The 23,169-nt window shown below is 47.6% G+C and overlaps 6 protein-coding genes across 6 annotated transcripts; 4 read left to right on the top strand and 2 right to left on the bottom strand.

Moving 5' to 3' along the window:
• Nucleotides 1-1,358: 1,358 nt before the first annotated feature.
• Nucleotides 1,359-4,427, top strand: RhiXN_10096 (Hydrocephalus-inducing protein; the record flags this gene model as incomplete). The annotated part of the gene is made up of 11 exons (XM_043329912.1): nt 1,359-1,553; nt 1,622-2,057; nt 2,126-2,700; nt 2,759-2,824; nt 2,872-2,918; nt 2,976-3,198; nt 3,247-3,402; nt 3,463-3,524; nt 3,590-3,698; nt 3,755-3,888; nt 3,944-4,427. The coding sequence occupies 11 exons, from the start codon at nt 1,359-1,361 to the stop codon at nt 4,425-4,427; spliced, it is 2,487 nt and encodes an 828-aa protein (XP_043182746.1).
• A 2,759-nt stretch (nt 4,428-7,186) lies between these two features.
• RhiXN_10095 (uncharacterized protein) lies at nt 7,187-7,628 on the top strand (the record flags this gene model as incomplete). The annotated part of the gene is made up of 4 exons (XM_043329911.1): nt 7,187-7,304; nt 7,360-7,404; nt 7,473-7,562; nt 7,615-7,628. 4 exons carry the CDS (start codon nt 7,187-7,189, stop codon nt 7,626-7,628), a joined length of 267 nt encoding a protein of 88 aa, XP_043182745.1.
• A 580-nt stretch (nt 7,629-8,208) lies between these two features.
• RhiXN_10094 (ATPase) lies at nt 8,209-12,884 on the bottom strand (the record flags this gene model as incomplete). The annotated part of the gene is made up of 9 exons (XM_043329910.1): nt 8,209-8,316; nt 8,368-8,890; nt 8,940-9,197; nt 9,257-9,474; nt 9,530-9,717; nt 11,468-11,539; nt 11,598-12,385; nt 12,445-12,697; nt 12,770-12,884. The coding sequence occupies 9 exons, from the start codon at nt 12,882-12,884 to the stop codon at nt 8,209-8,211; spliced, it is 2,523 nt and encodes an 840-aa protein (XP_043182744.1).
• Nucleotides 12,885-13,039: 155 nt separating this feature from the next.
• Nucleotides 13,040-14,015, top strand: RhiXN_10093 (uncharacterized protein; the record flags this gene model as incomplete). Its single annotated transcript, XM_043329909.1, has 3 exons — nt 13,040-13,160; nt 13,214-13,451; nt 13,520-14,015. 3 exons carry the CDS (start codon nt 13,040-13,042, stop codon nt 14,013-14,015), a joined length of 855 nt encoding a protein of 284 aa, XP_043182743.1.
• Nucleotides 14,016-15,673: 1,658 nt separating this feature from the next.
• On the top strand, nt 15,674-18,012 carry RhiXN_10092 (uncharacterized protein; the record flags this gene model as incomplete). Its single annotated transcript, XM_043329908.1, has 5 exons — nt 15,674-15,785; nt 15,880-16,138; nt 16,189-16,979; nt 17,051-17,113; nt 17,165-18,012. The coding sequence occupies 5 exons, from the start codon at nt 15,674-15,676 to the stop codon at nt 18,010-18,012; spliced, it is 2,073 nt and encodes a 690-aa protein (XP_043182742.1).
• A 1,613-nt stretch (nt 18,013-19,625) lies between these two features.
• RhiXN_10091 (DEAD (Asp-Glu-Ala-Asp) box polypeptide 58) lies at nt 19,626-22,545 on the bottom strand (the record flags this gene model as incomplete). The annotated part of the gene is made up of 5 exons (XM_043329907.1): nt 19,626-20,769; nt 20,822-21,130; nt 21,181-21,451; nt 21,513-22,032; nt 22,099-22,545. 5 exons carry the CDS (start codon nt 22,543-22,545, stop codon nt 19,626-19,628), a joined length of 2,691 nt encoding a protein of 896 aa, XP_043182741.1.
• Between the last annotated feature and the right edge of the window lie 624 nt (nt 22,546-23,169).

Here is a 23,169-nt window from a genome sequence, read left to right as displayed (position 1 = left end):
CCTAACCTAACCTAACCTAACCTAACCTAAACCTAACCTAACCTAACCTAACCTAACCTAACCTAACCTAACCTACCTAACCTAGTACCAGAACTAAGTTGAATCTGAGTTTGAGCTACTCACGTATTGCATTCCTGTTTGAGACCATCCAGGGGAGAGATAGTAGGCGAAGGGGGACAAATCTGCAAGCGCGGACCCCTGGTCGTCTGGAACGGAGTCTGAATTTTGATGTAAGCTGAGCAAGGGAGTATAATGCCCTGCAATAGTGATTTCACCGTCGACCTCCTCGTAAGCCGGCGGTACCAGCTGATTGTCTTGCACATATGCCGGCTCTTCCATAGTACATGGTGAGAAGTCAATCGGCTCTTCTTGACTTGTTGGATGCACTTCAGGGTCCTCAGGCATATGCAAAGCCGCTCTTGAAGTCTGGCTTCTCGTTGCATAATGCGCCTTTGATGAGTGCGGATCATCTTGAACCAGCTGTGGTAAGGTTGTCCTGCGATCGCATATCTCACTGTCTGGAGCTGGTCGATATACGCCTGCCAGCGAGGCAACAGTCCTCATGAGGTTTGTCTAAGTAGATCTCAAGTCCAGTCATCACGTTACTAAAAGTCACAAAAAATGCATACCTGCAAACCCTTCCCAATGAAATCCGGGAAATACCATAAAATGGGTATCCCGGCCTTATCGGTCAAAACCGCTGGTCCACCACTACGGGTTAAGCGTATGGGATGCTTGTCAAGCCCTTTAAATACACCAGCTGTGTGAACGCCGATGCCCCTTGTACGCTGTAGCTCAAATTCTGAGAGATAGAAGTCTAGTTGAACTGCAAGTGAATCAAAGAAAACGCATGTCAAAACTGTAGGGCAGCAAATCCTCAAAACGGCTTACTGGTATTGTTCAAGGCTTTGGTAACTGCATCCAGCATTTTTCGTATCATATCATTCTCAGTCTTTGCCAGCCGTTCGCGACCAGACTTTCTTTTGCGGCGGCGCAAGCTTTCGTCAGGAATGGGTGCATTTCGAACCGCCTCTTTGGAGCCATTTGGGCAAGTTTTTAAGCCGTCGAATAAATCCTGTGTGATATGATTTTGCCAAAGAGATAGTTGCTTGTTGGTGCATGACTGCTTCGATATTGACATGGCGACGCTAAGTGAGCTTGAAGTAAAAAGTCTTATTCGAGCCTTCAACATAGGGTCTTACACTATACGTCTTGTTGATGAGCTTTGCAAATTCTGCCTCAACGTGTCCTGTCAAAAGAGTCACGTGATCGTGATTTTCTGCCTGCCACCTACATTCGTCCACGCGAACATCAAGCAAATCAATCTATTTGTTACCCCAGTACTACATACTATAAAAATGTCCTCCAACCAGAACACTGCATCATCCAGCGCCGCCTTTGTTACTTCGGCTTCGAGGGACGCCGCAATGTTGAGGCGCGTTAGTCCGATGAGGCACTCGGCGCTGTTTGAAGAGCTTGTGCAAGGCATCGCAAGCACTAGGAATGTATTTGTCATGTCGGGTGACGCGGCGATGGCTGGAAGTGGACTTGCTGTGAGTTTTTTTTCAGGTGTGCAGATTGATACGTAATAATATTGAGATACAACGCTTGTGCCACAAAGATGCTCCATCAGACGGCTGAAGGGGGCTCTGGCAATAGCTACTGGGACATGATCAGAAATGCAACCCAGGACGTCATGAATCTGTCCGAAGATCATCTTGCCAGATACAATCGTGTCATGGCCCTTCGAAGAATCAAGGCGCGCTCAGCCAATTGCAACAGGTACATTGACTATCTGGAGCGACTTGCTAGCGCCAACAGCCTTGCCGGATGCGTGACCGCGAGCATTGACGGCCTTGAAGGTAGATGGTCTGCCAACGTGGCCGCAAAGGTTACCGGTCTTTATGGAGACAACAGTCGTCTCCGCTGCTTGACATCCTCGTGTCAAGGTCTGGGTGAGGCCGCAACCAAGGAACTCGACGACATCTTCACAAACCCGCCTAATCTCAAGCCAAGTGGGGATGATCCGCGAATCTGCAAAGACTGCACAAGAAAAGGTTAGTTATTGACGTTTATTTTGATGTTATGTTGCATGGCCGCCGGATCCTGACTTGGAATGGTACAGACCTCAAGGATAATAAGCTGCGTCGAAGCGGAAACAACAAAACCCGATCATTGCGGCCAAGTGTTCAGTCCCGCGTGGCACTATCATTTATTCCGGTGGAGATTCCCGACTACAATGACCCAACTGGGGACTATGTCGATGACTCCGCTTGGGAAGGCAGCAAGGTTAGCCGATCGAAACATGCACGCGGCAAAGGCAAGGAGAAGATTGTCGAGAAGCCTGAGGTGATAGTGATCAGCGATAGCAAGGATTCCGATGACAGCGGTCCTTCAACTCAGCCAGCGCTCAGGTCCAGACGAAGGATGAAGAAGCACACTGAGCTCACGCAGACGGAGTCGACTCCCCAGTTCTACGACGGGGAAGCTTACCTGTTTTTGCTCGTGGGCCCACCGCCCCAGGATCCGGAAGTTCTTCATTTGGTCCACGCTTTCGCCGACTCTGTGCATAGCAGAGCTGGCGCAGTTATCTGCCTGAGCGAAGTGCCATTGCCTGGTACCAAGTACGACTATATCGATTTCCAGCTGGAAGGCGATCTCAATCTTACGTTTGGGGAAATTTTGCGGGCGATGGAACAGGTACGTCATTGAGAGATAGTGACAGAAAAACAATGATCTCACCTTGAATACGTTATAGATGGCCGCCATGGAAGCCTATGGCTCGGCCCCACCCAGACTAGCCGATAGCGACTTGTGGTTTGAGGTAAGCTCTCGGAGCTTTACTAAAGGCTTATCTAACGTTGTTACTAGCTACTTCGAAGGGATGTATCCGTCCGCCAGACGGAAAAGGAGACCTTGTACGAGGGGCAGCTATGTGGGAATTGCGGCTGCTCGATTACGGAATATCTGGCTAGGTGCACGGAATGTTCAGCACTGTACTGCCACCGTCAAGTAGACAACGACAGCGAAGACAATGATCCGGAGGAGTCAGGCTCTGGCGATGATGATTTTGCGTACCACGACGCGTGCCTTATCTTCGACTTCTTTTCTCAGGAGGGAACCAGAAGCATTGAAGATGCGAAGGAATCATTCGTGTGCCCAGATTGTTGGGACCATCATAAGGATGGTTTGTACCCGGTGCGTGATGCTCAGCCGCAGCAACATTATAAACTGACAGAGGCATAGCATTTTGTGAAGCCTATATGCCGAGACTCGGTTGAGCTTCAAACCAGCAAATGGCCTCGTCTGGCTATGGTTGTCTACTATCTGCAGGAGTTCTGGCCTCAGACGCAACACTTGATAACCATGACCAGCGGGCTTTGGAAACAGCTGGGATGGGAGGTAAGAGATGGTACCAAATATCCCAGCGATACTACTAAGCATCATGTTTTACATGAATAGTTTCAAGGCTTTTCCGTGCGACTACAGCACTTGCAAGACAGGAGCGATGTCACAGCTCAGTTGTAAGTCAATTTGAGCGAGATTGAACTTTGCATTTGAATTTTATAATGTCTCTGACGTTTATTAGGCAATGGGAAGCAGGATCTTTTCAATTTATGGTGGTGTTCATTACACATGGATTGACAGGAGATCAGGGGTACCAACTAGACGACTCCGAAGCTGTGCCTCCTCTTAATGTAGGCTCCAGTGTGGTGTTATGAGACTTTTGATTTAAGGCTAACATACACTTTAGCTGCTGCAATTAACACTACCAGTGGCACGAACGGCAGTCAATGGTGCCAGCCTGACCTCGGTGTTTTTCTTTGCCTGCGGTCATCCTATGATGAGCCCGACCACGGTGTCAATGCTTCAAGATTGGGTGAACGAGTGAGTAAACCTAACGTTTTCAAACCCTCATGTAAATTAAACTTTAAACTGGCAGGGACGAAGAACAACGAACCCTGATTGCATGCCTTAACAAAAAATTGTTGCCGGTCTACATGTTCAATTGGTTGAACAAGGCCACAAAGGCTTTAGCTGAAGAGCCCGATGCGGCCCAAAAGACGCTACGTCTGAGTTGGCTCAGGGACAGCATTGCACCGAGTCACTCAGATCTTCTGTTCATGAGCAATGGGCATGCTGCAGAGATGTGGCTATACGCGCCTTTCCAAAGCCGGCCTTTGGGGAGACCGTTACCAAGCCTGTTGAGTGTATGCCCGTGCTCATCGGAAGGCGAGAACCAGCGCCGGAAAAAGATCTGGAAAGTGGATCACAACGGCAAATCAGGTAAACAGCTCTGCGACGTTGAGGTTAAAGCCATATGCCGAGCATGTAGACAGAAGTGGCCTCTGCCTCAGGAAGACATGAAGGGTATCTTGGTGAAAGTAAACGGGGTCTATGCCGCAATTGTTCCATACTTTTTGTAATTTACCAGACTTTTTTGATTAATATGATTTTAATATACTCAATCACAACATTTGTCTACTTTCAGTGATAAGATAACAAGAATGAGATAGTAATTTGCATAAGTTGTTAAAACACGTGCGTAAGACACACTACTAATAAGAAGCTATTGAGAGACAACTCTTGTTTTAACCTGACATTATATATAATCATGTAACCTAGCAAAATTTTGTACATTAAGTGGGAATGTTTTAACCCAGGCGTGGTAGTGACTTTAGACATCGTTATCATTAAACTCACCAGAGAGCCAAGTGGTAACAAACAATGCTAACAGGCCATTGGCAAGGTCGGCGAGTTAAAGGAGGCAGCATCCATTGACCACCACCTGGGTGGGGCCTATCGCTTTTTTTCGGCGCTTAGGCCGTTTTTCGTACGAAATTCTTGCTTTCTTGCCTCGCAGAGCGAATTCGAGCGAGGTGGCAGCGCACGTGTAAGCTGACTAACCGAGTCCGCGGGCTCGTTATTTTCACAGCTGTGTTTTGCTTTTCTCTGAATAAAGATTTAAGTAATTAACTTAGATAAATGAAGGTTCCCACTCACAGCTGCTCTAGCTTTGATCAGACCAGAATTTTGGTGTTTTCTCTTTTTACTGGCTGTCATTGAAGCAGAGTGGCTGTAAGCTGTGTCGGGTGAAGACCGCAGACTCCTTTAGTCAGTGTTTGTGTGTGGCTGCTCGGTTTTTCCTCACGTGTCAGCCTAAACGCCAACAATTAAACGAGTGTGGGGTCACAACAGAGGTGTATAAAAATATGATTTATATGTATGTATGTATACGTGGTCAATAAACAAGGAGAACTGTCTTTCCCGATCACTCAAATTCGCTCTGTGAGGCAAGAAAGCTAGCATTTCGTACGAAAAACGGCCTAAGCGCCGAAAAGAAGCGATAGGCCCCACCTAGGTGGTAGTTGATGGACAACGCCTACTTTAGGATTGAGATGGCTTAATCAGCTTGCTAAGGTTTAACTTAATCCACTCCTTACGAGTTTGCGTTATTCCATCTCATCTTGACCGGAATGAGAGTGTGTCAATTAGTATATACGGATATTGATTAACTTAAACAAATAGAATATAGTAATGATATTATGCTTCCAATACAAAACAGTTCAAGACATTTATTCTTATACAATGTGACCAGTTATATGCATGGCCCCGATATCGGTTCGCCAATGCATGTTTTCCGGCCACAAAGATAAAAATAAATGCCCCAAAATAATACATAATTGAGGAGCGGGGGAGCTGTGCGTACCTGGGTGACCAACAACAACGAACAAGTTGAGACAATTGATGGCCACTCATGAATGAGCACAAGCCAAGAGCAGAGCTCAAATATTGTCTCAAATTGCGAGGTGTACTAAGAAGTAAAGCCATCACGAAGAACCAATGTACTCAGGAGACAAGCTCCTAAAGGAGCATCTGTTGAGGCAAAGCCTACTTCCTAAGCACGCGGCATGGACGGGTACCCTGTAACAATGGCAGCTGACGGCATCATCAGCCCCCCACAATTGAGGAATGGCTGGGGCAGAGCCCAACAAGATGCGCACATCAGCCACCACAGGCAATAACGATCTATGAAATGTAGAGCAATAGGAGAGGAGTGTGAGCAGGGACTACTAAATGTCACCTCAAAGTCGCTGTGGACTCACGACCGGGCATGAGAGCATAAAACGCGTTGGGACAACCCCTCACTAAATGAGGATTTTGGTTGGAGGCAGAGCCTATTTGGTACCAACGCGCAGCCGTCAGAGCCGCAGTGACAGTAACATAGCCCGTTGAAGCAGCCCTTCAAACAAGCAGATGAAACGGTGACATATTCCCATACGGAACTGCTCGCCTGCGGTCAGCGTTGAGACCATCCCACAAGGGGGCATGGGTCGGGCAGAGCCGGCAACGAACGACGCGCAAACGAGCGAGTTAGATCCCATACAACACACATTCTCGACTGAATCCCCCCGCGCGAGGAGGCAGCACCCCCCGCACTGGTCAACTCATTAATGAGTATAGACCTTCCGGCAAAGCCAATCGCGCAGGGGGTACTTCAGTAGGTGCGCGCCCACGTAGATTAGCAACAATGAGAGTCAAAAACTAGGGGCGCACCGAGAGTTCTCGCCCTTCCAATAAACATCTGAAGAAGTAACGCCCTCGCCATGATTGGTCGTTAGAAGGAGGCCACCATACGAACAAGTTCCCACGTCGGCGGCTCATAAATGAGCAGTACGCCTGGGCAGAGCCCATGGATGACGATGGGTCCGAGTTCGGTGAAGTCGAAGTCAGGCTAGCAGGGATCGAAAGGTAGGGATCGCAGGCTGCACCTTTCACCGCACGTCCAGGCGACCCGTGAACGAGTAACGCAGGGCAAAGCCCGAGACAGGACTGCGCGGCTACGAGTACGACGCGGGGAACAGCAGTAACGAAGCTGAGGAACGACGCGCAACAACCACACGCAGTTGTGGCTCACAAATGAGCATCACGGGGCAAAGCCCAAATGGGCATGTGGCGAAGGCAGTACGAGGAGGTGGGGGCGGAATACACGGCGGGACGGGAGGCGGGAGGTGGGAGGAGGGGAGGTGGTGGAAGTTCGGTTGAACGAACATCATCAGCACGTGATTGTTATATACATAACACAATCACGTGATAAGCATGATGTTGACAGCTGGCTGCGTCATTGGGCTCGTCATTGAAAAGGAAGACCCTGTTGAACCCTTCTCTAGGCGCCGCGCCAAGAATGACCTTTTGTTGCTTTCCATCCCACTTCGTTGCCTCTTTCCCTCCACGACAGCTCATCATGGGAAAGCACACGACCGTTAGAAAATCCACTGGGGGTAAAGCCCCTCGAGAACAGCGTAAGTATTACTCCATTGTGCGTGTACGATATGCTCACCACTACCATCATACCAGTACCTCCGATCATCTACTCGGATGATGAGGATGACAAACCCACCAGTAAGTAAAGACGTTCAGTTACGCTAGCGAACTTTGTTTTGAACGTCGTGCTGACCTCAGTTGATTAGCTTTCTTGACGCCGAACGGCTCAAGCAGTGTTTCCAAGGGGCTCACTTCGGGCGAGAAGCCCAAGCTCTTTAATGACCATCAAGTTACTAGTGCGTGATAGGTTTTAATCGCACTGGTTCTAGCTAACTCGACCTATACCAGAAACAACAAAGTGATAACTTGCGATGTCTCCTTTAGCTGCAGTGCATTTTTTAAAGCTTGATCTGATTGTTTCGGTTGACAAGAAAGAGCTGTAATCATATACTACCACTAAATACTGAACGATGCTGCTTATCTCACACGTTGTTACACCCTGTTGGACCTCTCGACAACATGGCACATATTGGTTGCCACTTTTGGTAACCGTATGTGCCTGGTAATACCTGAGCACCTGTTCAGCGTGCCGAAGCAAGTTCCGATAAGTGATGTAATCATAAAGTGACAATTGTGAAAGTGGATACTTGAGCACCCGGGCTCTCTCAATTGAAACTCAGTCATTTTGATTAAATCCATAAATATAAATAATCCACAGTGTTGGACAGTAAGCCTGCCGTCGTGTTTGAGGCTCGTATTTCTAAACTGTCAAGTCATACCTTCCATCTTAAGACACAGTTTTTCAATGCTTCATTGCACTTACCCAAACCCATATAACGAATTAAATGAAACCACTTTTGTGAATCTGGGGGGAAGAGAAAGTGTACTTTCGAGCTCATGTAATTACTTACACAGTAGCCTACATTATTATGATGCAATACATTACTCAGCTACATTCATACTGGATTCAGCAGCCAACGCTTGTGACCCCGCCTTGGTCCACATCTGACCAATGTCTACCAGGTGAGGTTTTTTCCCTTCATTCGGCGGCTACAGCTACAATTCAGATTGTGAGAATAGTAAAGTGTTTGCCGTGCTCACCAATAGCTTCATGCGAACGTTTCTTAACGGATGAAACCCAAAAAGACGCTTGTTCGTGTCCCAAACCTCCGACATGAATGTAACCTCATGATAAACCAGTTGTTTCCGCGAGCCAGGGAATATTCCAACTTGTAGCTCCATTCCGCAGCATCTGGAACGATAAATAAATATAATCTCAGGCCCGTTAGGAAGCTGCTTCTTAAACGCCCAGTCGGTTTGCAGGTTCTCCGAGCATCCGCATATGGCTCGAGCCGCGGGTAGCTGTACACCCAGCGGTCGTAAAGCTATAGGCGCATACTGAACCTGCCGGACGTTGAGCGGCAGCTTCTGCTCGGCCCTATCCATGATCACCAGTCCAGTATGAATGCGGGCTTCTTTAGATCTTCCCCATACGCCGAACAGCGTTCGATCCAAGCCAGCACCAAAGTAATACAGGTTGACAAAGATTTCTGGCAACATGTACAGATACTCGCACATGAGCAGGGAGCAAGTGCTTGGGAGCACAATAGACGTGAAGGCAGTACTAAAGACTAGCAATCAGAATTGTAACGTTTGTTTACATGCGTACTTACCGCTGCAGATACTCCTTAATCCTATTCAGAGAGCCTTTAGTTTGCAGGTTAAACCCGCAGGACACACCAAAAACGCGAGCAGTCAATGCTCTTCGGGCAATCTTTCTCAACGTATGTAGGCACGTCTCGAGAAATTGATCTTCTCCGACGCTCGAGCTCTTCTGATTGCCGTGTTGAGAAGTATGCCACCATCCACCTTGCGGATCTCCTTCAGTGAGAAAAACAATGGCAAGGTGGAAAGGGCGATTTGCGTCTATCCTACATTGAGTAGAAGGTCAATCAGTTTGACCAATAAATCAAAGTACAGTGTTACCTACTTGTCAAGCAAGTGTGCTGACTTGCCTTCTCTGAATTCTTTGTGTATAAGCCGCGTTTCAGCGGCCACGGTGACGTGAAAAGCCGCCAAGGCAGCATGCAGTTGGCGCCACAGCGATTCTGCCAAATGTTGGAATACCTTGAGGTGATATATCACCAGTATCAATGAGCATGTCGGCGCTACCCTCATTGTCGCCTTGTGTCCTCGGTTGATGAAATACTGGGAACAGACAATAATTAATAAGCTCACTTTGATAATTTAGAAGCCAACATACTCCGATTGAAGTCAGGCCGCGCTCAGACACACACCGCGGACATGGGAAAATATCCCCTTTATCCAGCATACTCTGAGGGATTGAGACGCAGGACTCCGTTTCCTCTTGTGCGTCGTCAACCTGCTTTCCGATCAACGTGTAACAACAGGCGTTTGTGCACCAGAAACAGTCGATCAAATTTCCGCCATCTTCGCACAAGTAACAATACTGCATGCTGTTTGCGAGAGTTCTCAATCAAATAATTTTGACTTTACCTCGTCGTTCTGTATTATCTTTTCCTCAGAGTCTATCAAAACAGCGGTCACTAGTTTGATCAACTATATTCAGTCTCGGCTCACCCATTGACACCTGTGAGCTGGCAGTTTTCTTGATCAATTCTGTGCACATGTCATTGATTTCTTAATCTCATAAATAGCCACTGGGCAGAGATACGTCTACACACCTGAGGAGACAATTGGAAAAGACATGGCGCAACGGTTGAACTATGGTTGTAAAAAATGGAATCACGTAGCACGCGTGACAAACAATGCAGATCTAGGTCACGTGAACAGGGTCTATATAACCCCCCAAACTAAGAAAGGCGAGGCATCATTTAAGATCCAGCCGTCCGCCATTGCTCATAGGGAATTATGGGCAATTATTTATGTGATTCATTTTGGAATCCCAAGGAAGCCCCGGACTTGAATCATAATGTCTGAAAACTCAATGATTCTAGGTTTTATGCGCCAGGCCCTTGTTTGTGACTACATAATCATGTTTTTATTTACTACTTTGGCACCTGTCTTGGAGCTCATGTTCTATACTCTGATACACTGTGAATAAGGCACCAGACAAACCAGTTGGTCTTGCTCCTGTTTAAAAACACTCTTTTTCAAATTCACCTCCCTCACATTGTACTTTTCCAGTTACTCTTTAGATATTGATAAAGCGGTATACTGAGGACCTAATGGTCAATTACATCATTAAAGCCTCCTTTGGCAAACAAAGGTTGAGGGGAGTGGGTAACTGAAGACCAAAGTAAGACATAGAAGTATTTGGGGAACGGGAAGTGTGCTCCAAGTTATCAAGAGCTGAATTGCTCAATGTAAGGAGTGAGCTCAGGTATTGATCCGGCATGCAAAGTGAAGATGCTTTCAACTCCTTTATCTCCTTCCCAAACTTGGTAATTTAAAGCATGGACAGGGCATTGGAGTTTCTCAGCATTGTTAGGCTCGATTTTCAGTAAATTGTGTGCTTCACCAACGTGAGTAGGTAATTCACTAAGAATCTTGTAAAAACCAAGGCCAATCAAATGGGCGGCATAGAACAAACCGATCCAGGCTCTTGGCTAATGTGGAGAATATCCAGCGCAGATAAAGATGATAACAGGATGTAAGCAAGAGAGAGATACAAGTATCAGATCCTCATACGGTAGTACACAGGTTTAACACATGCTTAAACCAATGGCTTTTCCCAGCACACATTGATGGCCGTAATCTGTGAGTAGCGGCTCCCTACATATCTGACACAGCATCCTAGATTGACATTAGTTTAGTCTCTTTCTCTGTTTTGGTTTCTGTTAACTCTTCAAAAGTCCTCAGTTGTTTTTAAACTGGGTAAAGAGCAATTCGATAAACCCTCTCATGACCGTGACTTAATTTTGAATTTTGCTAAGGATTGATGTGAAGCTGACCACCATAAGTTGGATGCTTAAGTGAATTTAGAAAGATGATCTATTTAGTAGTATTGAGATAATATGCAACACTGATTTTCCAATGAATATGCAACGGACTAAGAAAGGAAAGCTATTTAAGAATGTGATACATTGACATGTCATCGCACCCAGTGTGTATCAGTTTTCCAAAACCCTATGCAACGGCGCCGGGCTGACAGCTGGAGGCAATATCACTCAAATAAGACTTGAGAAGAATTATCTGTAAAATGAATGACTATGCTTACAATTGCCGGGGAGGGTCATTTGAGAATCAATATTCCCTATTTCCAAAAACTCTTCACTTGCAGATGGCAAGTCTGTAAGTTCAATCAAAAAGAATGAGCAAAGACTAATATGTGATGATTGAAATTCTACCTGAGGCCGGTGAAGACACGGTTTTTTCATCCTCGTCTGAGCTAGATTCAACATAAATCGGCTCTGTGACTCTTCTCTTCTGAGATGTGGAAGCCTCTCCTTGACCGGAGTACACTCTTCGCTTCCGGTTGCTATCTTGATCTTGGCGCGCCTTACCCTTTCCCAAATGTGCTTGGGAAGGCCATTTGGATGCCTCGCCCCGAGACCCCCGCACAGATGTGGTAACCTTCTCCTCACCAGAATCAGGAGCGTCGGTCACCTTGACCTTCTTGTATTTCGTTTTCTTGCTTGACTTTGATGACGACCGTGCACCAGATCGACTTGAGGCCTGTTGTTTCTTCTTCCGGTTTACTCGTTTTTTGCCCTTGGTAACTGGCGGCTTGGTCTGGACAAGCACCACAGCTGGTTCCTCCTCACTTGACGATCCGGAGTCCACAGTGATATATTCCGGGGGCGGCAGGGATGAAGCGGCAACCGTGGTTTCCAAGTTTGCTTGCGACTGATCATCAGCAGTTGGCAAATCCGACCACGCCTCGGAAGCGTCACTCTTCCAGTATGTATTGACAAGGTACTCCCATTGCTCGTCTCCCAATGCGTCCCACCATGCAGGCCTTGGGCTATGCCACGGCAGTGGTTTGAAGGCGGGACTAGCTGAAACACCATCAGCCGAGGTACTTGCCCAAGACTCCGTTACCGGTCGCCAATAGCCCCCATCGTACTGCGCGTCGGGCTCCAGCAAAGCGTAGCTATAGCCATGTTTTGTTTCTATCCAGAGTATTTCCTCCGTCCTTACAAGTATCAGCCAATAGATGAGTATATATGGAGGCTAGGGTAATTATTAACTTACCCATTTCGCCAGTTGATGTTCCTTTCCTTGGATATATGGACAATGTTTGTAATTATAATGGTTTCTAAATGCTTCTCTTCCCAGTCAGCTCCCCAATGTCCCAACCACGTGAAGTATTTGAAAGAGCCGCACAACGGCGTCACAAATCCAAATGCAATGATACCCCTCCACCAATATGCATCAGCACCTTGATGGGGGTATGCGTATTTGGTCCCTTTGAGAAACATGAAGCCGTCTAGAGCACGAGCAATCACTAGCAAACAACGTAAGGCAAACAAGGTAAAGTAAATAAGTTGCGTTTAGTAATTGAATTGTTTGCTCTTACCTTCCCCTTTGCAGAGCTCTTGAGGAGACTCAGGATCAAGGGTGATGAATTTGGGCTGAATCTTGTAACCCGCATATGGATTGACAAGAGCTTTGGACTGAGTGTTGGCCGACATGGTGTGTAAGACAAGTGTACGATAGGTAGTGGTGCGGGAAGCAAGGAACCAAAAAAAAACGCGAGGCCTTTTTAGACAACATGGTCACGTGATCTTTGTATTAAGCCTCGTGTGACGCGTTCTTTGTTTGTTCGTAAAACTCACCACCACGCATCATGACATCTTTTGTTCGCGATCAGCAGAGTAACTGGAGAAAATCAAACTGCCGGCAATCTCCTGCATTGGAAGGCGAACTGTTGGATCCGGAACGGGCTGTTGGTCACCTGGCGTCAAAGAGTGAGTTCATTGTACATTCATTCAATTACGTTCATAATGTATCCCACTCCTAGATCGTGCAAGGATTCTCAGCGCTTTTGACTTTACGATTGATGGTGCGCCGGCTTCCATTGAGCCACTGCTGCAAGAAAAACGCTTTCAAGGCTTGAAAGTCACGGGAGCGGTCTCAAGCTTACTCGGGCAGGAAGGAATTTATGCTCAGGGGCTATGGTACGACAACAAAGGCCGATTCGATTGGGTTTGGGCACATATTGATAATGTGCTCAAATTGGAAGTACGCCATGACACAAGGTTTTGAGGCGGGTAAGTCAATGTTTATGAGTTAAAACAAATGTTTGGATCTCATTGGTTATTTACAGAGCTCAATGCATCTGGATGACTACTTACGTGGGGGAGTATGCAATGGGGTTCCCTCATAAATCCTACACCAAATTTTGGAACGCCGCCCTGGCATATTTTGGAGCACCTTCAATAGGCCCACTATTGCAAGATGACTATCGCCCCGACTGGTGGCCAGCACAAAGTTCGGGAATTTGGCCGGGACTACTGCGTCCAGGAGAGGAGCAGTGTGTGTTGACATGGGAAGAAGAGCTTCGACAGATGACTGAACGTCTCAGCGTTGAGGCAGGTGCCAAGACAATCAATTTGAGCTGCTCCAGCGCTCACGGGAGCTCTGGCCAACTGGGACAGCCAGCGCACAATCTTCGCCAGCTGCGACCATGGAACTTGGCCTTTGATGGGGGAATCAAGGCCAAACGCAAGGAACCGTATGATGAAGTCACGAGCACCGACCCAAACACGTCCTCAGGTAGCAAGGGACGTAAACGTAAGCTAACCGGTCGGCCAAGGGCTTGAATCGGTGGAGGATGGTTGATGGGTGCCTGATACCGTGGGCGCTCTTGAACTTATGTATCTACGCTGATATGCAGTATAGGGTATAATATACGCAGTGCTCATTCCAAAACTTGTTGCAAGTAAAATGATCTACTCCCGTCAAAGCTATCAGTCACGCCACCAAAAGGTGCAACCCTTTGAATCAAGGATTGGGGGTTACATGAAGCTACAAATAGCAACTTCATATTTCAATGAGAGATAAGAAGCAGACGCCTGTAATAGTACCCTGCGCTTGGTACGCCACTACGAGTAGATTGTAGTCGGCTGGACCTAGCATAGCTAAACCTCTGCTAAGTATTGCATCTAAGCTCTTTGCTTGCTATCTTCCGCAAGGTCCCATATGTGTATGGCCAAACCAACCAACCAGCCGAACCAACTGACCAAACCAACCGAACCAAACCAAATGGATAATTGCATTAGCAAGCTCAGGATATGCTGGCTTCCGTTCTTGCTCCCTCAGCTCATAACCTGTGCCCTGTAAGCCTGAGCTGTCTGGACTTGAATACACATTGTCTCAGCACGAATGAAGTTTATCAAAAGCAACTCTATTAGTCATCCGTTGATTACATTGCTTCTCATACCTTGTCTCCTATTTGCATTGAGTAGTCAACCTTGATAGCCTGTACCTGGAACCAGTTCAGCTCGCTAACAACTAGATGCTAATCAAAATACCATTGACCCAGCGTCTATGTTGTCTATATTAAAAGGCTTCAGTTGTGGCCTATAAGAGCGTGTCGAAGCAAAGGTCACTGGTGCCAGAACGGGCTGCTCCTAGCAATTGATGAACATTGGCAATGAAGACTGAACGGTCAAACTGGAAAGCCTCACGGGCAATACTATGAGCAGAGCGTGGTTCCAGCACCTGACCGGGGAGCACAGCCTCAGAGAAAATGGTAGTGGCCCAGTTGTATGTTTGAACCGGGTAGCCTTTTGGGTACCTTGTATATAGATTAAATAATCCATAAGCTGTTCTATAATATGAATTGTAGACCAAACATCTGGGAGAAGGGGTGTACTATACTATCAGCCTATTGCCATCTGGGCCACTGCATCAGACGCTTCGTTAATTTCCTTTATGGCGCTTTATGCGCTGGCTAAGAGTTCTGTTTTGTGCGGTACACTTGTATATAGTATTTGAATATGGGGTGGAAACATGCATTAGTATATATGATGAAAAACCGAGGGTACAAAATATTATGAATGACATGTGAGATGGGTTGACTTGATAAACAAGCCACAACAACACTAGATTGTATAATGCGCATATAATTGATTTCACCTGAATATTTACATCAGCCATTGCATATATAACAGAGCGCCAACGCAAAAATCACCAAATAGCTTTTGCCAAATAGCGCTCGCTCCAACCTGTAGCGGCCTGCACCACAGACAGGTTAATAACCACGAATGTGGCAGGTGGTGGCAAGATACTACCAGTTAACCGGGATAACCACCTGATTGGCGCGAGCGGGGAATGCAGGATTCACCACCGGTTTACCAGGTTGACCCATGATCATTGATAAGGGGACTTCACGTGACCGCGCTGATCATGTGACTGGGATGTTGTGACACGTGTGTTTTCACATTTTCCTCCCTACCTCGTTCACACCTACTTTGACATGTCTACTGGAATTCCCACACTGATTCAGGAGGTGTATCGCGGGAGCTCACTGACGGCGGAAACAGTGACTCTGGACCCTGAAGCCCCAAGGTCGAAGAAAAGTCAAAATGGTACGTGACTTTCTCGCGTTAAATAATTCATTTATGAAGTTCTGACTCTCAAAACGTTCTTGCATTTGGTCTGTTCATTATTACCTCACTATAGAGGTGATTGTCCGTGCCTTGGATGGCTTTGTTTTCGTGAAGCATAACAAGTTGGTTTATCCTCGGTACCAAGACTCGACTCCTGAATGGTGGGAAGACGTACAGGCCTACGGGTACGTGACAGCGCTTGTGGGCCAGTTCAAGTTCTTTGTTTGGGCCGGGTTTATGGGCGAAGATTACTCGGACAAACATCTGGTTTTCATGTGTATAAAAGACATTGTGGGGATGGTGAAGGAATCAAGCCCTCACTGGCGATCTGGGTAAGTCATTGTGCTAATTTGTCAACTGGATAGAACTCATGGTTGGGCAGCTTCGAGGAGATTCTGTGGCTGGAGTCAAAGGCCGGATATAGCTATGCGCTGATGGAGCCGGATGCAATTTATGATGAGGTCAGGTGGGCTGAAGTTATTCAAAGCTGGACGAATTTGCCGCCACCTCTAAGCCAGGAGGACCCGACGCTCCGCGAGGTGGACCGAGCCGGCCCACAGCCCCAGTGGTGGAAGGTCAGGGGCGGGAAGAGTACCTGGGAGTGGTTTACCAAATCAATCCGGGACGCAAAGGCAGGTGCGAAACGGAAAATAAACCAAGATAAGCAAACATCCCGGAAGCGCAAGAAGGGAGGAAAGCAGGCCACGCCTTCCCCATCTAAGAGAAGGGCAGTCAGCCAGGATGTCGAGTACAGCCCTGGAAAAGGTGACCAAACTGATGATGATGTAATCTTCGATCGCAGCAAGTTGCGACCGCGTAGATCGTCGGTTCAGTTTGCGGAGAGCCTACCAAGGTTTGATCCCCGGGATGACGAGGCAGAGGGAGCCAAGGTGGAAGCGCAGGGAAGGGAGAAAGGGAAGGAGGTAAGTAAGGATGAGGAGGACAGTGATGAGGAGGAAGAAGGACAAGAAGAGGGGGATGAGAAAGAGGACGAGGACAAGGAGGAAGCGGAAGACACGGAGAACGAGGAGGACGAGGAAGACGGGGAAGATGAGGAAGACGAGGAAGACGAGGATAAAGGACGGGAGAGGGGGGAGAAGGAGGGCCAAGTTGTGGCCATGGAGGTTGACGAGGCTGAGGTGGATGCTGAAGGGGAAGACGAAGTCGAGGACGGTAAGATATTTGTTTCTATTTTAGCATATTCAACAATTTTAAATTATTCGACACTAAAATTTTTATAACAGTTGCCATGTCAAGTCCGCCTGGCAAAGCTACTTCCTCCAAGAAAATTCCTGACCCGGAAGCAGGTAAGTCGAATTTGGCAAAGCGTTGAGAACTATGAACTAACGGATTGAAAGCTTCTCCTTCGTGTAAAGCATTGCCTGCCCCCGCGCAATTTGCGCGTACACCTACTCCGGGGCCCAAGCTCACTCCTCCTCCTGCGTCTCCCTCTAATCCGGCGCCTTCCCCAGTCACCGCGCCTCCAGAAACTTTGGGGTCTACCCTCACTCCTGCTCCCGCACTTCCCCTTGCTCCCGTGCCTTCTCTTGTTGCCGCGCCGGCTTGTACGTCTCCGCCTGCGCCTTCTCAGGATCCAGCTTCTCCGGCTCTGGCTCTCCCTCCGGCTCCGGCTCCAACCCCGACTCCCGCCCCAGCCCCAGCCCCAACCCCCCCTCCAGCCCCGGCTCCTGCTCCTTGTCCTGCTCCTGCTCCTGCTCCTGCTCCTGCTCCTGCTCCTGCTCCTGCTCCGGCTCCTGCTCCAGCTCCGGCTCCGGCTCCGGCTCCGGCTCCTGCTCCGGCTCCGGCTCCGGCTCCTGCTCCGGCTCCTGCTCCGGCTCCTGCTCCGGCTCCTGCTCCGGCTCCGGCTCCGGCTCCTGCTCCGGCTCCTGCTCCGGCTCCTGCTCCGGCTCCTGCTCCGGCTCCTGGACCGGCGCCTGCGCCTGCCCCACCATCTCCCATTCTTCCTGCATCTCCCGCCGGTCCCGCGCCCCCTTCTCTTGAGCCTCCCTCGATCGCTGTGTCTTCAGCTTCTGTGCCCGCCGGCACACCACCCCCACCCCCTCCCCCTGCGTCTACGAACGCCTCTGTGCCTGCGACTGTCAGTTCAGTTTCAGCACCTATTCCCCCTGCCGGCTCCCCGCTTGATGCACAGTCAGTCCCAGATACATGTGAGTTTGATATGGACAATACGACGGGAAGGCAATAAGGAGCTGTTTTTTTGTATATTCTGTTTTTTTTTTGTGAATTTTGAGGACTTGTTTTAATATAAAACGGTCCCATATGAATACATATATTTTACATCCTGTTGTGGAAAAAAGCAATCCACGTAGCTGAAATTTATCAAACATATGGTAGGCTACAAATATAATATCATAGATTGGGGAGTACATACATGTCATCATAGTAAGTAAATGAGTAGTTGCCCGTTTTGAAATGACCAGCCTGCTTTAAGCCTTGAAGTCCATTCCACAATGTCCAAGTCAACTTGCTTCATTTTTGTGAATCCAGTCTTGGGAAAGCTCCTGGCAACAAATTCGGTTAACCCAAGTGATAAGTATAATGACTGAAAATGCGGAGTACGCGCTAAGGCTAAGAGCCACCTGGAATAGCGGGACCGTCAGAAACTAATTGTTGGTCGTGAGTAATTTTCTCAGACGTGTAACCCACTTCCCTCCTCAGGATTTTTCATCAGGGAGCTTTTCCCAATACATATTGGTGGTATTGGGGTGTCAACTGTTGGTTGATTAACCATCATTATCTTTCTGCCGTGGCCGACAATGGAAGATACTGTGCTATGACCAATAAGCGCTTTAGACCTGTTGGGTATTGGAGTCAAAAATGGATAAGGGTTATCTGTATCAGTCAATAGAAACTATAAATGAATATTCTGAGATGTATTTGGCGGTCTACACTGTCCTGCGCAAGACCTTATGAGTCGGTATAAATGACAATAGAGCCTTTGCATGTACCCGACTTGTTGTTTTGAGGCTTTGTTTCATCAGTAAGTGCTTTATGCAAGCTACAAGAGAATGATGGCTTTCTCCAAATGTCCAATTGTTTATTGAGGAATAGAACATTGCTTTCTATGTTGAAGATGAGCCGCATAAATGTACTACTGACAAACATACGGGCAATACTAGGGGCTCCTCCCATTATAGCCCTGGTCCTTCCAATTGCGTGTTGTTGCATATAACCTTCCAGAGTCATAAAAGGTTAGATATGAATACATAAATTTTCTGTTTATGATACGTTCATAATTTTCTCATATGCTGACGCTATCACTTTCTGATTGGGATATCATGAAATCCCCTATGTTGCTGCTTAGAATCTGGGGTCTTGTAAAAGAAATGCTCAACAAATCTCTCACACGTAAATGGCAGAAGTTTACAGAGTTGATGAAACCACTAGTAGTGAGCCCAATGCGTGAAAGATTGATACAATAAAGCATTGCCCATTACAATAGGGTTTTAGCCTGTCATTTTGCGTAAGTCATACACCATCCCCTGTGGTACTGGCTCACTTGATGAGTTACTAAACTAATACAAAACCAACCCAAGTGTAAACTAAATATCATAAAGCGTCTACAACTCAAAGTCTTAATCCTGGTTTGAAGATAAATAATATTGTTTCAAACGGAGTAGGGTATTTTGAACAAGCAATGACTGAGTTCAAGAAGTCAAAGATATATCAATCAAAGGCTGGTGTATCAAGTGTAATCATGACACTTTAGCTACAGGTCTGGGCTATGAGTCAGCTGGGCCTGTTATCATGAAGAACAAAAAGGCTTCCACGCACTACCACCAATATGAGGGTATTACATTAGTGATCACCAGCGCGAATTAACCTAGGGTTGCGAATCATCCAAGGCCCTCCTTTCAATGGTCCTACTTGTTGCGCAGATTTAGGCACGTTGCTGACCCCGGTTGACCACAAGTGGTTCTTGCCTGTGCCTATGGGTAACCAAGCCCAGTGTGCTGAGACATATTGTCTAGCGTCTTGAACCATCTGCGCTCGACTTGACTCAGGAAGGGCTAGCTGCATGGTGCAAAACTCAACCACCACTCCCAAATTCGAAACACCCTGTCGCCTTTCAAGGTTCCCGGTGCTGCCTTGAATGAGCGGAAAGAGATGAGCCACGGTGGCATCCCACTTGCTGAGATCAGCAGGAAACAAGTAGTACGATTCAAACGCTCTTGTGAGATTCTCCATGCTGGTGAAGAAGTCATGCGTTACTCCAGCAAGCTCGTCGCTGCCAAGTCGGCACCAAGACTCACGCGCTTGTGAGCGGTTAGGAGCCTTGTTCATGATCTGGATTGGATAATTGCTGATAATGTCCCAAAGCATATTCTTGAACGGTGAAGCGCTCTCTTGCTCTGCCTGATCTTCTTCTTCTGATGAGTACGTATCCTGATCTTGAGCATAATCGGGACCAGCAAGCGGGTTCGCTGTGTCATGGGTACTCCGGATCGTAACTAGTCTCTGCTTGTTTGATATTGGAGCCGCGCTTGAATTCTGCGCGCCGCTTTCCCAAGGGCGAGGGTCTTCATCGCGCGGTCGCTTTCGGAGATTCACTCCCACAATCTTGTTGAAAGCCATGATACTGCTCAACGATTGACCTTGAGGCCCAAGTAAGTAGAGAATGGTTGCCTGGTCGAGGACTCGCTGCCTAGAAACACGCGGCTGTTTGTTTTTCTCAAAATGAATCTTGGGGAGAAACAGGGCGCCCAGCTTGCGCGTGGGAACCAATTCGTTCCCCCTCATTTCTTTAACGCAGGCTGCATCATGAACCTGGTCCCAAGTCCCCCCAGAGGCTGGACGGTTCACCAGTGCATTCATCATGTATTCCATGATGATGAGCAATGTCCCAGCCACGGCAAGCCGGTTGAGGGTAAACGTACGCCGAGCGTCCATCCATTGGCACATAACGCTTTTCATGGACGCAAGCCGGCAACGTTTCCAGTGCCTGCCAACAGATGAGTATTACTTCCACAGGGATGAGCAGAATACGTGCTTACCAGAACACATCACGGTCTAAAACATAGACACACCTCCGGAGCAGCTCATCCGGTATTCTCAAATGACAGGTGGGATAGCTCTCATACTCTACACGAGTCTCAATACGTAAGGCTACACCATGGTTGCAAGCCGAGTTCTCAAAGCTAGACATCAACCCGTTGATATGCGTGCTGAGCTCTTGATCCCATGACTCAAGCATTCGGATGGCGCTGGTTCGCTGTGCGTTCTGAGCTAGCGCAATGTTGTAGGTATTGCTTTTGTCGGTGGTGTAGATTTGTGCATAAGTGATACCGGTGTCTCCTGCTAGCCTACGGGGGATGGTCAAGCGACCGCCAGCAAGAGCGTTCAAGTGGGCAACTCGTCCTTCTGGTAATGATTTCCTTGACCGCTAACGAGCTCTTCACAGCTTTCAAATGCTAAGCCGGTATAGTGTTGAAATAGAAGGGAGTGCATATCCGCATCCGCAAAGGTACACTCCGATGGATCGTCCGGATTTGGCGAGATGGTGATCCGGGTGGCAATGTCGATGAACCACATACCAGGCTCAAATAGAGTGGTATTGAAATGGCTGAGTATACCTTCAACAGCTTTCACCCTTGGGCTTTCTTGATCAACCTCAATTTCAACATCTGGAGACCATGTAAGCTTTGTTAGTGAGCAAATGGGACTCTGATAGCTATTCATGCATACCTTCATCATCACCCGTAGGCTCATTAAGCACAGTCACGGGGGGGACCTCTGGAGGGGGATGAACGCTGCACTCCCGATTCTTCACTCCTCTGAGCTTGTAGGACAAGAAAAAGTACCTGGCCCAGCGCAGCTTCTCAGTCTCCTGGATCATGGCTCTGGCGCAATCCAACCAATCCTGAATGTACTCGACATGAATGTCTCGACCAGTTTGCTGCGCCACGCCTCCACGCATGTCTTGACTCTCGCCTTGCTGGTTTTGATACTCTTTTTGCTTGGACTTGTGGCTTTGACTTCTGAACTTCTCGTCCTCATAGGTGCCAGGCCATTCTCGTACTAAATCCTCCGGGAGGGTTTGAAGAGCTGCTGGATGAAACGCCAAGTCGTAGAGCTGAGCCATTTGGGAGTCACCCAGGTACATGTTGTTACCGGTTGATCCCAAAAGCGGGAAGTGCAAGCGGAACATTCCATTATCTCCCAAATCCAAGAATCGAATGTTGGGCACTTTGTGTATATGCATGTCCTAAATCAAAGCAAAACATGGTGAGTGGTATGCTAATGATAATGAGTGTATGTGGGGATTGCTTACTAAAGTACGGTCATCCATCAATACTTTGACTGGCCCAATATGGAGGTCAGAGGTAAGAGTATACGATTTGCTTCTCATCATGTAATACTTGACAGTCTTGAGAGTGGGTACAGGAATCAAAGGCATGTTTCTTGGAACGACGCCAATCATTGAGTCAACATCCGCAAGTTGATGGACAGTTTGGTTATTCAGCGGGCGGCAATCGTTGAAGGTAATTTGAGCGCGTCGCAGCCTCCTTGACTCTGGATCATAGAAATGGCTACACAAGCCAAACGCATCTCGGAGCTCAGGCGTTGACTCACGGTCCAAGCGAAGCCAAATTGCCAGCCACTCCCTAAGCGTCACCAGCTTGATCTCGGGTAAGTTCTTGTCAATCTGCTCCCTTTTATCAGTTTCAAAGGTTGCCTCGTCCTCGGTATAGTTTGGAGATGAATAGCGCGAAGACATGGTTGAGAAAAGCAGAAGGTACAAAGATCAAGAGGAGAGAAGTTGGCTTTAAGGTAAAACCCGTTGGTTAGATGGTCTTCTGTGAGCTTCAGAGTACTTATAATCAATCAAACCAAAATCAGATGAACAACCGCACAAATAACGTTATTGGTCAAAAGGAATTTACCAAGACTGATTGTCATATCCACGGCCTCAGGTACAGACATAAGAGCAGTCAGCCATGCAAAATCCTGATTGATTAAGCCATGATACCGTATCACTTGTCGCCATGAAATACATGGCGAATCTCATGTCAAACCAAGATCAGTATTGATTGCATGTCCCCGCACTGCTGATCACATGTTGCGTCAAGGTTGTGTGATTGCTCATAATGGTCTGCGCATGGATATCATTTACCAGGGTTGGGTGTGTCTGTCTTGCGTTTCCGTACTCAATAGGCTGTGTTTCACTACCGGACTGCGGAACTCAACAAAAGAGACTGTTTAATTTGAGCTGCCATAGTGCCTGTTCTAGAATGTGCCTGTCAAATGTTGGCACCAGCGGTGCGCCACAACCCTTAAGACCAGTACCTTAGGTCTTGACGCAAGCCTTTCAACAATGGAACTATTGAACCCAATATTGCAC

The sequence above is a fragment of the Rhizoctonia solani genome, chromosome 8 (genome assembly GCF_016906535.1).
Source record: "Rhizoctonia solani chromosome 8, complete sequence".
NCBI lineage: Eukaryota > Fungi > Basidiomycota > Agaricomycetes > Cantharellales > Ceratobasidiaceae > Rhizoctonia > Rhizoctonia solani.
This window is presented reverse-complemented; position numbering and strand designations above follow the sequence as displayed.